This window comes from Anolis carolinensis, chromosome 6, assembly GCF_035594765.1.
Source record: "Anolis carolinensis isolate JA03-04 chromosome 6, rAnoCar3.1.pri, whole genome shotgun sequence".
NCBI lineage: Eukaryota > Metazoa > Chordata > Lepidosauria > Squamata > Dactyloidae > Anolis > Anolis carolinensis.
In genome coordinates this window covers 9,548,341-9,565,282 of record NC_085846.1, presented here as the reverse complement: position 1 = coordinate 9,565,282, position 16,942 = coordinate 9,548,341, and the positions used below count along the sequence as shown (strand labels likewise).

The window sequence follows — 16,942 nt, the reverse complement described above, 5'->3', positions numbered from 1 at the left end:
GAAGCTGAAGTCCAAAACACCTGGAGGGTCACAAGTTTGACAATACCCTGAGATCTCTTCTTGGATTCAAGGAATTGCTGTTGTAAAAAACTGAACCTATTGAGAATATTAATCTGACAAACACATGGAGATCTGTTTGCTTCAGTTAGGTATCCATTTGTTATAGATCCAAAATTTGAAATCTTATAATTTCAAACTCTGGACCAACTTTTGAGCTGTTGGACTAATCCATTTTAACTGTTCACAATAGGAGAGTGGACATAGAAATTATACGTTTTTTGCTGCCAATATTGAACTGATGCATAGATCTTGCAATTGAGTTGAACTTTAATTGTTAATGTATACATTAAGATGCAAATTAATTGTTAATTTGTTTTGAATTTTGTGTCTAATGTTGCCCCTGTTTTTAACATAACTGTATGCTATCTCTTTACAACTAAACATTTTAAAATTCTGTGGATTTTACCAATGATCAAAACCACGAATGTGGGGGGCCAACTGTAACTGTCATCATGTCACCACCTAAGCGTTGACTCATCCATCAGCCTTGCCTCTCGTGGCCCAAAGTGGCTTTCCTTCTTCGCACGCTAATGAGATTACACAGGCCGGGATTACAAGGGGATTTCATCTTTCCTTCCAGATAACGTCTAACATGATTCACCGAGAAACCAAAATGCAGAACCTGTCAAGCAGATGTAACCGAGAGAGAGAGGAAGATGAACTAGGGGATATGCTGGAGATCTTGGAAAGGAGGCAAAGATTTATTTCTGTCTTGACCCATATGTAACAGGGAGGTAAGCTTGGAATTGGTTTTGTTTAAATATATTAGCCGAGTGGTCAAGGTATGACCCAACAAAGATGTGTATGCACCTAACTGTCCGAATTTGGCAGGAATGGTCCGGATTAATCCTCTGCCATCCCTTTTTTTGGCTGTTTTTCAAATGTCCCAGTTTCTCCCTGTTTCTCCTACTTTCCTCCTTTCTCCTTAGGATATGTCAATTGCTGCAAGTGTGGTACAGTAGAGTCTCACTTGTCCAACATAAATGGGCCAGCAGAACGTTGGATAAGCGAATATGTTGGATAATAAGGCGGGATTAAGGAAAAACCTATTAAAAATCAAATTAGATTATGATTTTACAAATTAAGCACCAAAACATCATGTTATACAACAAATTTGACAGAAAAAGTAGTTCAATACTCAGTAATGTTATGTTGTAATTACTGTATTTATGAAATATCACGATATATTGAAAACATTGACTACAAAAATGCGTTGGATAACCCAGAATGTTGGATAAGTTAGACTCTACTGTATTATTATTTTTCTACCAGCTTCTTCCTATCCAAACACTATTGTCTTTTTTAAGCAAGTCATATCTTCTCATGATATGGCCAAAAAATGAAAGTCTCAATTTAGTCATCTTGGGCTGGGTGTGCATGGCCATATAATGCAGTTTGAACTGCATCATATGGACAGTGTAAACCCAAATATATTGCACTTTAAATTGTACACTGACCATATAATGCAGTTCAAACTGCATTATATGGCAGTGTAGATCCAGCCTTGGCTTCTAGGTCAAGTTTTATTTGTCTTTTTTGACAATCCATGGTATCCATAGACCTTTTCTTCAGCACCACCTTTTGAATGGGTTGATTTCCCAAAACTTCACTTAAAAGTAACGAAAAGTAGTTGTGTTTTGTTATTTGTTGGTAAAACAGGAAACAATTCATTTGAAAATCTGTAACAACATAAAACTTATTCAACACTCGCTTATCCAATGTTCTGTATTATCCAAGACATTTTTGTAGTCAGTGTTTTCAATACTTTGTAATATTTGGTGCTAAATTCATAAATACAATAATTACTACATAACATTAGTGTGTATTGAACTACTTTTTATGTCAAATTTGTTGTGTAACATAATGTTTTGTTGCTTAATTTGTAAAATCATAACCTAATTTGATGTTTAATAGGCTTTTCCTTAATCTCTCTTTATTATCCAACATATTGACTTATCCAATGTTCTGTCGGCCTGTTTATGTTAGATAAGCGAGACTCTACTGTATAGCTAAATAGTTTACTAGGAAATATCTGTGATCTTGAAAGGACCATTATGTGCGTCTGATTCTTGACTTTCCATATCTAGCAAAACTCAAGATGGGATTTCTGGGTACAGACAGTCTCCAAGTTACAAACAAGATAAATCCTGTACGTTTGTCCTTAAGTTGAATTTGTATGTAAATAGGAATAGATACATTTTAAAGTGTAACTATAGCCATATATACATGTGTGTGTATCTGTTTGTGCATGTGTGTGTATGTATGTATGTACTGTATATATATGGAGCCCCCGTTGATGCAGCAGGTTAAATCACTGAACTGCTGAATTTGCTGACTGAAAGATCGTTGGTTTGAATCCGGAGAGCGGAGTGAGCTCTCACTATTAGCCCTAGCTTCTGCCAATCTAGCAGTTCGAAAACATGCATATGTGAGTAGATCAATAGGTACTGCTTTAGTGGGAAGGTAATGGCGTTCCATGTAGTCATGCCGGCCGCTTGGCCTTGGAGGCATCTACAGACAACACTGGCTCTTTGGCTTAGAAATGGAGAGGAACACCAACTCTCAGAGTTGGACACAACTAGACCTAATGCCAGGGGAAAACCTTTACCTTTACTGTATATATTTATGCAAGCTTTGGATAGCACAGGGAAAGGTTAACACCTCTGTGGTGTTTTCTTTACTGTCTGTGTCCCTGTTTAGAAGATTTCACCTCACTTTCTGCCCTGTGATAACTGGATTTTGAAAAAAAAATGGTTTGTGATGGAAACGAGCATTGGTGAGAAACCTCCAGTGGAGACACCCTTTCCGAAGTGAATTTCCCTTCTGAGGGATAGATTTCTCTCACTTCCTATTGTCTCACCCCCGTTCTTAACTATGAGACGTTTGTTAAGTCAGATGTTTGTAACTTGGGGTTTGCCTGTAGTTACAAATGCCATATTGTTTTGGAAACTGTTGTCAGCTCCTTGTTTCCTAGTTTTATAAATAACCTATAAACAATGCAAATCTTGTTGAGTTCTCCAGGGCCCCTTGTAAAGAATGTAAATCTTTTGGTTACTAATAAACTCACCACATATTCTTTGTTGCTAAAATTATACTCCTTTTATGTAACATGGAGTAATAGAGCTGACCTCAATTTGCTGTTTGATGCAGAACTGCCTGTTCATCCATCCATTTTGATGGCAGCCCCAGAGTTGTAGAACTAAGAAAAAAATGGTTGTCTCCCACATTGCTTGCCTTCAAGTTATTTCCAACTTGCGGCAATCCTAAGACATCATGGGGATCTCCTTGGCAAGATTTGTTGGGGGAGAAGATTAACTTTGTTTTCCTCTGAGGCTGAAAGGCTATGACTTATCCAAGTTCACCAAATGTGTTTCCATGGCTGAGCAGAGATTTGAACCCAGGTCTCTGGGGTTTTACTTCAATCATCAAATCATTACACCATATGGGTTGGTGAAACAGCTTTCTCCCCATATTATTATAAAGAATAAAGTTGTTTACACAAGATTTGGGGATACAAATAACTTTGTTTTCCATAGCTTTATGATATACAATTGATTTTATTGTATGATGTTTGGTTAAAATGTTATTTTTGAGCAACAGCGTGGAGTTTTACATGCGTTGTTTCCCCCCATATTGTTATTAAGAATAAAGTTATTTATAAAACATTTAGGGATAGAAATAACTTTGTTTTCCATAGCTTTATGATATACAGTTGATTTTATTGTGCAATGTTGCAGTTAAAATGATATTTTTGAGCAACTGTGTGGTGTTTTATGGCACATGCATTGTTAGGCATGGCAGCTCTTTATGAAAAATGTCTCTATCACACCAAATAATAAATAAATACAATACAGCCGCTCTTTCCAGACTGGAAAGAGAAATGTTGGTATTTATGCCATTTTTCTGTATCCCATTGGAATCAATTGAAGGAGATTACACAAGGTTGTGATACAGTTTTGCAGCTTCAGAGAATACCATGTTTCCCTGAAAATAAGACAGTGTCTTATATTGATTTTTGCTCCCAAAGATGCTCTAGGTCTTATTTTCAGGGGATGTCTTATTTTTCCATGAAGAAGAATTCACATTTATTGTTGAACCAAAAAAAATGAACATTTATTATATACTGTTCAGTAGTTGTCATCACAAATCATCATAACCAGACAAACTGTGAATACTATCAAGAATTTCTTGTTACTACCATTATTTCCATGTACAACACTCTGTGATACGTACATTTACTGATCCTGCATGCTCTGGTGTTCTGTTTGACGGGCATGCTTCCAAACAAAACCTTTGCTAGGTCTTACTTTCGGGGGAGGCCGAAAGTCTTATTTTCGGCCTTATTTTCTGGGGATGTCTTATTTTAGGGGAAACAAGGTAAGAAAAAAGGAAGCTGTGTGTGTTCATGGGATGTGACACTTCCTGACTGAAAATATATCTATTTCAATGCCTGGTCTTAAATGTTATAGCAAGATCAAAAACAGGAGAGTCAACAACAATAAGCTAGGAGAGGACAGAAACAGTATTGTTAGCTCCATGTTAACAAGCACCATCTACACTGTAGAATTAATGCAGTTTGACATCACTTTCATTGCAGTGGCTCAGTGCTATGGAATCATGGGAGTTATGGTTTTGCAAGTTCTGGGCATTGAAGTCCACGCTCTGGTTGGGAGGAGAGTATGCGGACGTGCCTTTAAAACTGCTAGTTTGGATGACAGATGGCAAGAGATTAGTAGTGATGAGAAGCAAATCTGTCCTGACTCTAACAGTTTTGTGGAGCTGGGAAGATAAAGCGTTTCTCCAGGCCATAGAAAGAGGCAGGCAGAGGAGACGTGAAGAGGAGAGTTAAAGAGAGGAGTTATATATACCAGATGAAGAAGTGGGCGTGAAAGAGGGAGAGTTATGCAGTGGAGTAAATTCCGCTTTTAGCAACTGGCTGCAGAGAGAAGAACTTCAAAAGCCTGGGGCTGGCGGGTGGAAAAAGAGTGGGAGATTTTGACTTTGATCTTAAATAAAATCACACGCGTACATATAATTTCGAAACACCATTCAGTTCACCAGCTCTTTCATTTCTCTCCCTTTTGTAGTTGCGAAGTAGCTATCCCTCCTGAAGGAAAGGGGTTGTTGGCTGATGTGTTTTAAAACATCTCTGTTGCCTTGACGGAGAAGCCAATTAAAATGAAATATAGCAGCAGTTGCCAAATAGCACCAAACAAGTGAGAGAAGTTTTTTTTTAAGGAAAGTATGTTTTTGAACATATTAAAAACTGTCCTAGATTGACAGGGTTGTTGTATGTCTTTCGGGCTGTGTGGCCATATTCCAGAAGTATTCTCTCCTGATGTTTCGCCCACATCTATAGCAGGCATCCTCAGAGGTTGTGAGATTGAGCTGGCTCGAAATTGCAAAGGAGTGTTGGGTCACCACTAAAAAAATATCTGTTCCTAGTCAGGGTTAGTCTTATTAATTTTAATGATAGACCTGTAGGTAGACTAATCAAAAGTGCTTTTTAAAAGCATGTGCAGGCTTATATCATATAGACATCTATATGTCTATACTAGGCATGGGCAAACATTGGCCCTCCAGGTGTTTTGTACTTCAACTCCCACAATTCCTAATATCTTATAATATCAATAACAATGTATAGATATTAGCCTATACACTAATATCTTTAAATCAAAACTTACCTCTTACAAGTCCAGGTGACCATCATGAGAGTGGCAGGGCATGAGGAATGGCAGATCATCCGACCAAGAATTGGTCTGCAGTCACTATATTATAGCCTCAGTGGCTAATACACAGGTTAAATGGAAAATACATAAAACCAGATTTTTTGGACTTATTATAGCCACTGCATGGTCCTCAGCAAACTTCAGTTTCTGCAAAATGAAATCAGTTGTTCCTGCTCCACTGACCCAACAAAGAGGGAGGAAAGTCATGCCCTTCCCATTAGGCTCAGACAATAGAAAACTGCTGCACATCTCCTAGTTTGTGTATTCTTCCTCAGGAGTAGCATTTGCCATCTTGACCACACTTGGAGTGCATTTACACTGCAGAATTAATGCAGTTTAAAACCACTTTAACTGCCATGCTCTATGCTATACAATTATGTGAATTCTAGATTTGCAAGGTCTGCAGCCTTCTCTGTTAAAAATTGCTAGTGCTTCACTAAATTACAACTTCCAGGATTTCATTGCATTGAGCTGTGGCAGCTAAAGTGCTGTCAAACTGCATTCATGCTACATCTTAGATGCACCTTTGGATGCTACATGTATCCAGGTTTCCATCTGCAAAACTTTGGTATAATTGAATCCCATTTGTTCCACATCATTGAGAGTTGATCAGTTCAGGAGAATGGGACTTGACCATGCCCAACTTTGTAATTTTGTCTTTGTTCTAGGCCCCATCCCTTCCTATCTAAACATGTCTCTGCTCCTGTTGGATGAAACAGCGGGGGACCTGCCAGTCCGAGACACCAACCAGAAGCCCTCGGTGATAGCAGCCATACAAGGTCAGTCATATGAGGTCACGATACTGATGGGAAAGGGCATCTGGGGAAAAGGACTCTCTGTGACTGCCACACTGTAAGATAGGAACACTTCCTAAAGAGTGGGCATGTCCAGAAGCCAACATTTTTGAATTCTTTGCTAGAGAGGTCTTCTACACTCCCTTAAGCACTAAAATCTTGTTTTTTCTCCCCTGCAAGCAGAGTGAAAATTGCACTGTCCATGCACATTCTTCAGATGGTAGTCATGTCTTGATAATATTTTTAATTTTGATTTGTCATTTTATATAAGGGATGCCATTTTGTTCCACAATTGTATATGAAGAGTCTTGAGCACCACAGATTTGGGTATACATGGAAGGTTTTGAAAATAAATCTCTGAGGATATCACTCAACAACTTTAATGAATGAATATCGTATCCTGCCTTTGTCCTGACTCGGGACCCAAAGTTTAATCTCTGTCAGTGCTTCTTAAGCAATCTAATGTGGAAGTTTGGCCAGAAACTGGTACCATATTGTTGTTGAAAACCGGACCCCAACGTGATCACCCCCATAGTCTGCAATTTCATAAAGATGAATTAGGGAGTCCATGTTGACTTCATTCCTAGTTTCAGACTGTCTTTTACTGAAGCCCCTGGAATGTTGCACAATCACCATACATACCTCAGAGGATGGCTAGGTACACATTCGTTATCATAATCCTTTCACAATACCCCAGGAAGAAACACAACATATACAATGTACTTATGAAAGAATTGCTGGGTCTTTTTCTGGTTTCCCTGATAGGATTTGATTTCATTCCTGGGAACATTTCCTTTCCTATATTTCCAAATCGGATCCCCTCCTTGGGGTCTCCATTGAAATTATCAACACACTGAGAACAAATTTGGTTACTTGACTGACACCCATTGTATCAACCAGAGTTGAGACATCAAAACCCATTTTGGCCCATTATCTCTTACTCACCTCATTCCTTTCCACTTGAACCCCTGTCCTGAGTTGATAAATAAATGCATGCAAGCCTTCAAAATAATCCAATAACAGTTTATTAAATTTCTCACTATGACTAGAACCAACCGGCAATGACTTCGGACAGAGCCAAGAACCTATCAAGAAATGGATCCTAGGTGGCACAATTTCAGACCAATCAGAAGCCAATGTGGTAGTCAAAGTGCTGTAAATAAACCTCTAGGTTCGTAATTGCGATATATTAGGGTTTTTTGAGCTCTGCTTCAGCTGACATCCTTTTTGGCCAGGGAGAATAACACCTCTGATCATTGCCTTCAACCTGTCTGTGTCTTATTTGGTTCTTTGAAGTTATACACGCCAGACCCCGAACCTGAGGTTTGTGGAAGCTGAAGCCACATAACAAAATTTGATTCCATGGGCTACCTTTGTTTCTTACTTTCCTTGAAACACTCTAAAGACCAACAACTCACGGACTGACACCGGTCCATGGGCCATCACTTTGAATAGTGCCAGTCTATGTGATCATCTCTCTCTCACCATAAATAAAACATATGCCCTTTGATGATGTTCTACACTGATAATGAGCCTCCTTTCTTCTAGATGTCTCGTCATCTGCTGTCATCCCAGTGAAACCCCCTGTGCTGAAATCCTTATTGAAAGGTAGGCAATAGGAAGTCATGGCAAGCAGTTCATTGTTTCACCATGTTTGTCATATGAAGCATATAATCATTATTACTCCGCTGGCCTCATATAGCTGGAACAGGCAGCAAGAATGTAAAATTAGCTTTGGCAATAGACACGGTAAGCAGCTATGCATTCTTAGTTCAACTATAAGGCAATTAATTTTGCACTTTAATACAAACAACCATACAAAAATCATTTTGAAATGTGGATTTACTGTAGGAGGTTAAGAATGTACTGGATTGAGATAGGAACAACCAATAAAATAGTAAACAGAATGTGTGAATGGGTGTTTTCAAGCTGTCCACTGACATGGTGATCCCATGAATTTCAGGGGATTTCATGGGCAAGGAATACTCAGAAATGGTTTGCCATTAATTTCCTTTTAAATGCAGCCTACAGAACTTGCTATTTCTTGGCAGTTCCCAACCAAGTCCTAGCTAGCTTAGTGTCCAAGATGAGACAGAACCTGGTGCTTTTAATATTTTTAGACCTAAAGAAAATTCACAAAGACCAAGAAATTGTTGCTGTGTGCCTTCACGTTATTTGCAACTTATGGTGACATTGAAGTAAACCCATCATAGGTTTTTCTTGACAGGATTTATCCAGAGAGGGTGCTGAACCCTGGTGTCGGGAGTCAGAGTCCAGTGTCTAAGTCACTGCACCATCCTGGCTCTCCCCTAAAACAATTTTTTACAGCAGGATTCTCGCAACTCTTCAAGTTTTGCTAATAGTTGATTAAAATCTTCCCTTATCTCTTGTTTTCAGGGTCACGCTCATTGGCAAGGACACGACGTCAGATTGCCCGAGTGACCCGCACAGAGCTGGAGGATGGATTTCTACGACTTCATGATGAAAATTTACTGCTCAAAGAGTTTGCCCGAAAACAAGAGGACAGAATCAAAAGGTATTAAAGATTATAAGAATTTCAAAATTATAATTGTTGCTTAATGTGAAGTGCATTGTGAATTACCTTTCGGTCATCTTGGTGGTGTGATTGATAATTTTTCCCATTAATTAATGTGCTATTTATCATATTTTAGACGAATCGTTTTTTTTAAAACTACCTAATAATTCAGTTAGGCCTAATACTGAATTCTGCCACCAGATGCCGCCATTGAGCACATTGCATTATTTTCACCTAGACCAGTGGCTCCCAACCTTTGGTCCTCCAAGTGTTTTTGACTTCAACTCCCTCTTCACCCAGTTGTTAGGAATTGTGGGAGCTGATTTGGGAAGAACCACAGATTGGGAACCACTGACATAGACCGAGGCCAATTGTACCATAGTGCCTTCTAGTGGCAGAATGCAAGGATTGCAAGACTCTGCAAAGTGGAGAAACAAACAAAGCACACACAACTTTATTATGGATGGGAAGAGAACAAAGTCTATGAATATTAATCTCTTTTCATTTTTATCATGATTCCTTTTTCAGTTCTTTCATCAGTCTTCTCTTCTACAGATCCTTTCCAGTTTGGTCAACATTCTTCTCAAGCAGTGATTCACACCCTGGCAAAGAAGCCCAGACAATGACCCTAAATTCAAAAACTTACTTTCTAGGTCTATATTCCAGAATACAGGGGTCCTTCTCTTGGCAAGCGAAGTTGGTGTCTTTCTTGATAAATATTTTCTTCTCCCAGGATGGGCACCAAGCTCTCAAGACTCAGCCACGAGCGAGCTCAACTTGACGGGAGACCAGGGAGCTGGGTTCGCAGTACTGGACGAAACCTAGACCTGGAGGAAGATTTGGAAGAGATGCAGGAACGGGTTCGGGAGCTGGAGAGACACAACGAGGGGCTGAGGAACCGTCTCCTCTTTTACAAGCAACAGCTGCAGCTTCAGGGCTGTGGACGGCATTGTCCATATAGCTATGTCACCCCCAGGGTTAACACAGGACTTCGACGGGCAAACACTGCTGTTGGGCGGGTGCCAGAGAGGCTAGCCAAAGGTAAGAGGGTTTGGGGTGAAGTTGTGTCCATTTCTTGGATGGTCAAATTCTCATTTTTGGGTCTAAAGGTAAAGACAACAGGCTTCATTTTTAGGGTTGGCTCTACTGTTTATAATGAGTTTGTAACTTCAGAAAGCAGTGTTAGGCAGTTGCACCGGTCTTGGAAAATAGGTCTTATGTGTACCATGAGGCCAGTCTTTCATCTGTTAGGCTGATTTGTTGCCCTTGGGAACTCTGGAAGATATCGACCTTTTGGCAATGTCAAAGTCAGGTTCGACCCTTCATTGTTTGTATATGAAACAAGAGGAGATGCTTATGCATTCGCTCCCTATTAAAATTGGCTGCCATTCTGCTCCACTTCCATCACCCAACATGATGTGGACCACAGAGCATTTCCATCATTGACTCATGGATAGGTTGATCCAGATTTTAGGGGTCTTTTTTATCTCAAAAGAAATGGTGGAGGGGACGAGGTGAGAAACATTCACTCTCACACCCATAAATGTCACAAGGAAAACCCATATCAGAGTTCTGTGGGAACGGTCACATCATCATTCAAAACATCATTGATGAAAAAGTCCTAGAAGAGTGTTACCCAAACTCTGGTCTTCCAGGTGTTTTGGACTTCAGATCCCAGAATCTCTGATCATTAGTCAAGGCATCTGAGGCTTTTGGGGGCTGAAGCCCAAAACTCCTAGAGGGCTAGAGGTTAGGAATTCCTGGATTAAGAATATGAGAAGATCCGTAAGTAGACATTGGTTTTCTTTACTTGCTCTCTTGTTTCTAGTCCAAAACCTTTGGAGGACTAGACATTTATCTTGACCTGGATCAACTCCCACCAGGTCCAAAGATGTTTGGACAGTCCAGAGTAGCTTTCCATCATACAAAGCAAGAACTGGGAGACACAACTTCCAGTTTGTAATTCTCTCCTCTTGTGTCAACAGGGATGCGGATGCAGGGGCCAGTGGCCAGACCAACCCACACAGCCCCTCCAAGATATGGGGACCATGTTCTGGAGGGATCCCGAGCAGAGATGGAAAGACTGTGAGTCTTATTTTTCATTCGCAACTTTACTAGGAGACCATCCACACTGCAGAATCGTAGCAGTTTGATGTCACTTCAACTGCCATAGCACTTTCCTGAGAAATACTGGAGTTTGTTGTTTGTTGTGGCCTCAGAGATCTCTAAAAGAGAAGGGTAAGTATCTCACAGAACGACAACCCACATAATTCCATAGCATTGAGCCGTGGCAGTTAATGTGGGATCAAACTGCTATAATTCTGCATTGTGGAGACAGCTTGGGTTGCTTGCCTCTTGTCCACCACATTTTTTGTGGATCAGTGGGGACCTGCAACAGGTTTGCCTTGCTCACAATGTAAAGTTGTGCCTGTTGGGAATTGATGAACCGCTAAGCTCTAATCACCCTCTTTATGAGGTAAATTCCCATTAAAATAGCAGAGTAAAATGCAGCAGTGAGACTTACGCGTGGTGTGAGTTTCGGAAGGCCTCTGTGTCTTCAGGAAGGCAAAGGAATGCAAAGTTAGCTTTAAAGTTTAAAAGCATTTATTGAGGCAAAAAGAAATCCATTGATGGATAGAAAAGGTTCGGAGCTAACTATCTAATCTAATCCTGTTCTAATACACATAGACGGATTAAAATAACAAAGATCTAGATAGCTACATCTTGACTAATAGGAGCGGACAGAGTGTGTCCTCTCTCTGGAACAAAGCAGGAAGATGGAATGGCGACCAAACCTCGTGGGTCGCTTCTTCTCTAGGGCCATAAACATTCCAAAAGCCAAATTGGGGAAGTTATGTCAACCCTAGGAGAGATCACATTTCTAAAGCATCAAAAGGGTGGGTTGACCTAAATAGGGCAGGAAGGAGCAAACAATAGTAAAGCCTAATCAGAGCATGCATGGAACTGGGGAAGGTGTCCCTAACTCTTTTCTAGGCTTCCTATCTAACCATAGAGACTTAAGCAGTGCAGGATGACATTTTTCCAACAGTGCCAGGAAAGGAAACACCGCAACCAGAATCACCAAAGCTTACCTTTTTAGACTACAACTCTCAGAATTCCCCGACCAAGGCAATTCTGGTGAGTTGAAGCCCAGAAAAGTAATTATTCCCCAGTGTTGTGTTTCGATTTGAAGACTGCAATATAATGAGCCTGGTTCAAATCTTTTGGTGAGAACCACATTACTCTCCAGATGTTGTTGATTGAAGCTCCCAGCATTCCTACCACTGACTATGGTAGTTGCTAGGAGTTGTAGTCCAACAACTTGTGGAGGGCCCCCCGATTTCCAACCATGACACTGTTGAATGTTGATTGCTATCTTCTCCCGTTGTTATTTTCCTAGAGAGTTGAATCTCCTTTAATTCTTCCTTTAGGAGCCACCACAGTCTGGTTCTGGCAGAACTGGGACTAGACCGGGAGTCCACTTCCCCGCTTGGCAAAGCGACGGACCCAGAAAGCACCCACTATCAGCAGCGCCATGAAGAAGTCCAGGAACGTCGGTACTGCTTCTTTTCCCACCTAAATTCATTGTCTTTGGGCCACCCAAATGTGTACCATCCAATTTGTAAGGATGATATGGATGTGTGTTTGTTAAGAGACTAAACAGCATAATTATCACCCATCCTTCCTTGCTCCAAGGAAGAGCCATAGATATTACACGTGTTTTAAAAAAAATAAAAACAAGGTTGAAGCTGACTCTTCTAATTAGAAAGCTAATTAAAGTCTGTGAAGACCAAGAGCAGCTTGTTCCATGGAGCAGTTAATTGGTTCAAAAATAGTGTGAAACTGATTTAGATCTAGGGAATGGAGGGCACTTTCAGAGCTAAGTAACTGACTGTGGAAACTGAAAGATTGGGGTCTTTAGTATTTGCAAGCAAGTTTTGTGGATTTGATTATTTGCAGATTTGATTAATATAGTCTCTCTATGGCTAATATGGCTAACTCCCAAAATGCATCTGCACAGTCAAATTAATGCAGTTTGACAACACTTTAACTCAATTCTGTGGAATCCTAGGTAGCTAAAGCGGTGTCAAACTGCATTAATTCTGGGTTGTGGTGAGTTTTCCAGGCTGTATGGGCATGTTCCAGAAGCATTTTCTCCTGATGTTTCACCCACATCTATGGCAGGCATCCTCAGAGGTTGTGAGGCGAAACGTCAGGAGAGAATGCTTCTGGAACATGGCCACGCAGCCTGGAAAACTCACAACAATCCAGTGATTCCGGCCATGAAAGCCTTCGACAATGCATTAATTCTACTGTATAGATTGATCCCTAGGAAGGTATTCTCTCAGATTTAAAGAAAGTAGTGTTTTTTTATTCGAGATTGTTCAACTTTCATGGAGGTCCTGCAGCCCTAAGCCCAACAAATGTGGAGGGCCGACTTTTCACTGAAAATATATTATTTCAGATTTCTGAATATCCATCTGGATCAGCAGGAATTGCTTGACAGTGGCGATTTTGTTTCAGTCTTAACATAAATAATCATTTTTAACTCAATAGGTGAAGGTGATGGAAATAATTTGGTGTCTGTGTGTTCAGATCCATACCCACTTTTCTTTCCTTTGATCTACCAGGGCTGCCATCCAAGACAATGTGGAGTTGATCCGGCTCCAGAAGCTTTTAAGGACAAAGAATTCAGAACTAGTGCTAACCAAAGCCCAGTTTGCTGGCTTACAGGAGGTAAGTCCTGTTACTTCAAACTTGTCACTTGCAAACTCTCCTTGTACCTCTATACAAGCTTTTCCCAGCCTGGCAATCTCCAGAATGTTTGAACCACAGCACCCATCATCCCCAGAATTATGGGACTTGTAATCCAACTCATTGTGAAGCTGGCTTTTCTATCTATCCCCATTGTTTTCTGTCATTCTAAACACTTCTTAAAATAATCTGGAATACAGATAGGCCAGATGCTGCCTGGGACCACATATGGGCTTTCAATTATGAGTTTAACAACAACAGCCCTGCAAAATAGAATTGCCTTCACCAAGTCTGGATCAGAGAAAACCTATATTACAAACCTATACTATAAGATCCCTTTATCCACAGGGGGTACGTTCCAAGACTTTTAAATGATTTGTGAAAATTATTAGTGTACCCTAATGAATGAATAAAATAAATGAATAAAATATAGTCACTCTGGAGTATCTAAAAAATGCATAGAAAGGACATATTTTGCTGGATGTGGATAAATGAAACTGCAAATACCAATCCCACAAAAAAAAATTCCCTTCTTCCCTGCAGGTCATGCCCCATTAATGCATCACTTTATTTTCTCTCCCACTAGGCTTATGAGACTCATCTCCAGCAGGTAACTTTCCAAACTCTATTGAATGAGATTCAAATTCAAGTCTAGGAACCCATGCAAATCTCATGTGATTTTTTTTGTCTTTCTTTTTCCCCCCCAGAACCAAGATGCATTGAGGTCAACCAGTGAGGCCTTGTTGGCTCAGGTTGAGGAGCTCAACGCCCACCTGAAAGAGGAGACCCAGAAAGTCACAGCCTTAGAGAGTCAGCTGGAAATCCTTTCTCCCTTGCAGGGAACCCTGAAAGATGTAAGAGGACATCTGGGACCATCCTGTAGGAGAGTTGTGTTGTGTGCTTTTAAGTCACTTTTGATTTATGGCAAACCTAAAATGCTCCTATCTGACACTGAGAGTGTGTGACTTGTCCAAGGTCACTCAGTGGGTTTTAATGGCCAAGCAGGAATCCAAACCCTAGTTCCCAAAGTGTGGTTCAACACTCAAATCACCATGCCAAAGTTGATTTACCCTGTAGACAGTACATCCCTTAAACTCTCTTTTTGCTAATCCAAGACTTGGAAACTTTTGATTGCGCTCTGATGTTGCTCGGGACATATGTCCTGGTTTTCCTCTATGAGATATAGGAGGGTCTGTACCTTGCTTAGTTTCAGGAGCGCGTCCAGGACCTGGAGACCGAACGAGATTTGCTGAAGATGGATTATGACAAACTCCTGGAGAGGTGAGATTTCCTACCCATCCTCTTTTAAACATTTATAGCCCCTGAAATTTGCCATTTGTTGTCATATTCTTTTGATGTAAACATAACACAGGGTGTATCTGCACCAAACTATTAGACCAATTTGATGCTGCTTTAACTATCATGACAATGAATTAAAGCCTTGTGACTTGAAGGTTGGGTTGCTGACCTGAAGGCTGTCAGGTTCGAATCCAACTGGGGGAGAGCACGGATGAGCTCCCGCTATCAGCTCCAGCTCCATGCGGGGACATGAGAGAAGCCTCCCACAAGGATGGTAAAAACATCAAAACATCCAGGCGTCCCCTGGGCAATGTCCTTGCAGACAGCCAATTTTCTCACACCAGAAGTGACTTGCAGTTTCTCAAGTCGCTCCTGACATGAAAAAAACAAACAAAAACAAAACTATCATGGCACCATCCTATGGAATCGTGAGTTTGGTGAGGGACTTAGCATCCCATTGAATAAAGCTCTAAAGTTATCTAAGTTTAGATAGCCTCACTATAAATACCAGGATTTTGTATGATGACAGTTAAAGTGCAATCAAATCCACAGGGGACATCTATACTGTAGAATTAATGAAGTTTGACAACATGTCAACTACCATGGCTCAATCCTACGAAATCATGTGAGTTTCCTCCTGGCTTGATCTGTGTGTCTTTAGTTGCATGACCACTGCCCAGCAAAACGTAGATGAGGTGCCCCAGAAGGACAATGCTCCTTGCCCAGAAGCTCAACTTATCTTGGTGACTGCGGAGAAGAAAAAGCTTGAGGAGCAGCTAGAAAAAGAAATAGGTGAGGGGTTGGCTGCCAACTGGCATTATTTATTTATTTATTTGTTTATTTATCATTTACAGCATTTATATTCTTCCCTTCTCACCCAAAGAGGACTCAGGGCAGATCACAGCACACACATACACTGCAAACATTCAATGTCATTAGACATACAGGCCAGACAACCGATAGAGGTATAGTGTATTGGCATTTTTTCTAACTTCGGCATCTGGAGGTTATGCTAGATTCCGGCCACAGGGGGGTGCTGTTGCTCCATCTGCTATGATAAGCCCTTTGATCGCAGAATTTTCCTTCTTGTTATTTGATTGCCAGCATTTTTATGGTGCTGCAAAATACCTCCCCGCTTAAGCAGTGCCTAATTTCTCTACTCACAGCTCAGCTGTTTTCGAACGGCTTAGGTGGACCATGAGCTGGGCTGATGGTCGGGTGCTCACCCCGACTTGGGCTTCAAACTTCCAAGCCTCTATGAGGATTGATTTTGGGGCTTTGTTGAGACATCACAATAAACAAAGTTTGTGGTCCATTTCTGGTCTTTTTCTCTGCCATCCTCATTTCTTGGCTCCTGTTTCAGGATTGGTGGCTGTAGAAACAAGCCAAGGACAAACAGGATTTAAACAAGCCAGAATTCATGATCCAAAAACACTAACCAACACCCATGGCTTCTGATTGTGGTTTGTGGCTGGTTGAGCATAGCTTTTTAGCAGAAGCGGGTTGTTCACAACAGAACAAACCAGGTTTCAATTTGTTGTTGAAGGCTTTCATGGCCGGGATCACAGGGTTGTTGTATGTTTTCCGGGCTGTGTGGCCATGTTCCAAAAGTATTCTCTCCTGATGTTTCACCCACATCTATGGCAGGAATCCTCAGAGGTTGCCTGCCATAGATGTGGGCGAAACGTCAGGAGAGAATACTTCTGGAACATGGTCATACAGCCCGGAAAATATACAACAACTCAGGTTTTAATTAACCTTATAATGAT

At 40.7% G+C, this 16,942-nt stretch overlaps 1 protein-coding gene across 1 annotated transcript in view; it reads left to right on the top strand.

Annotated features, from left to right (window-relative positions):
• The first annotated feature begins 6,244 nt into the window (after positions 1-6,244).
• rpgrip1 (RPGR interacting protein 1) overlaps positions 6,245-16,942 on the top strand; it is a 28,571-nt gene continuing 17,873 nt past the window's right edge. The window contains exons 1-11 of the mRNA XM_062957297.1: positions 6,245-6,568; positions 8,132-8,191; positions 8,981-9,119; positions 9,853-10,160; positions 11,105-11,204; positions 12,551-12,676; positions 13,751-13,856; positions 14,461-14,484; positions 14,582-14,728; positions 15,082-15,155; positions 15,835-15,965. Coding sequence (XP_062813367.1) covers positions 6,412-6,568; positions 8,132-8,191; positions 8,981-9,119; positions 9,853-10,160; positions 11,105-11,204; positions 12,551-12,676; positions 13,751-13,856; positions 14,461-14,484; positions 14,582-14,728; positions 15,082-15,155; positions 15,835-15,965 — 1,372 coding nt within the window. The 5' untranslated portion in view covers positions 6,245-6,411. The remainder of the gene's footprint in view (positions 6,569-8,131; positions 8,192-8,980; positions 9,120-9,852; positions 10,161-11,104; positions 11,205-12,550; positions 12,677-13,750; positions 13,857-14,460; positions 14,485-14,581; positions 14,729-15,081; positions 15,156-15,834; positions 15,966-16,942) is intronic.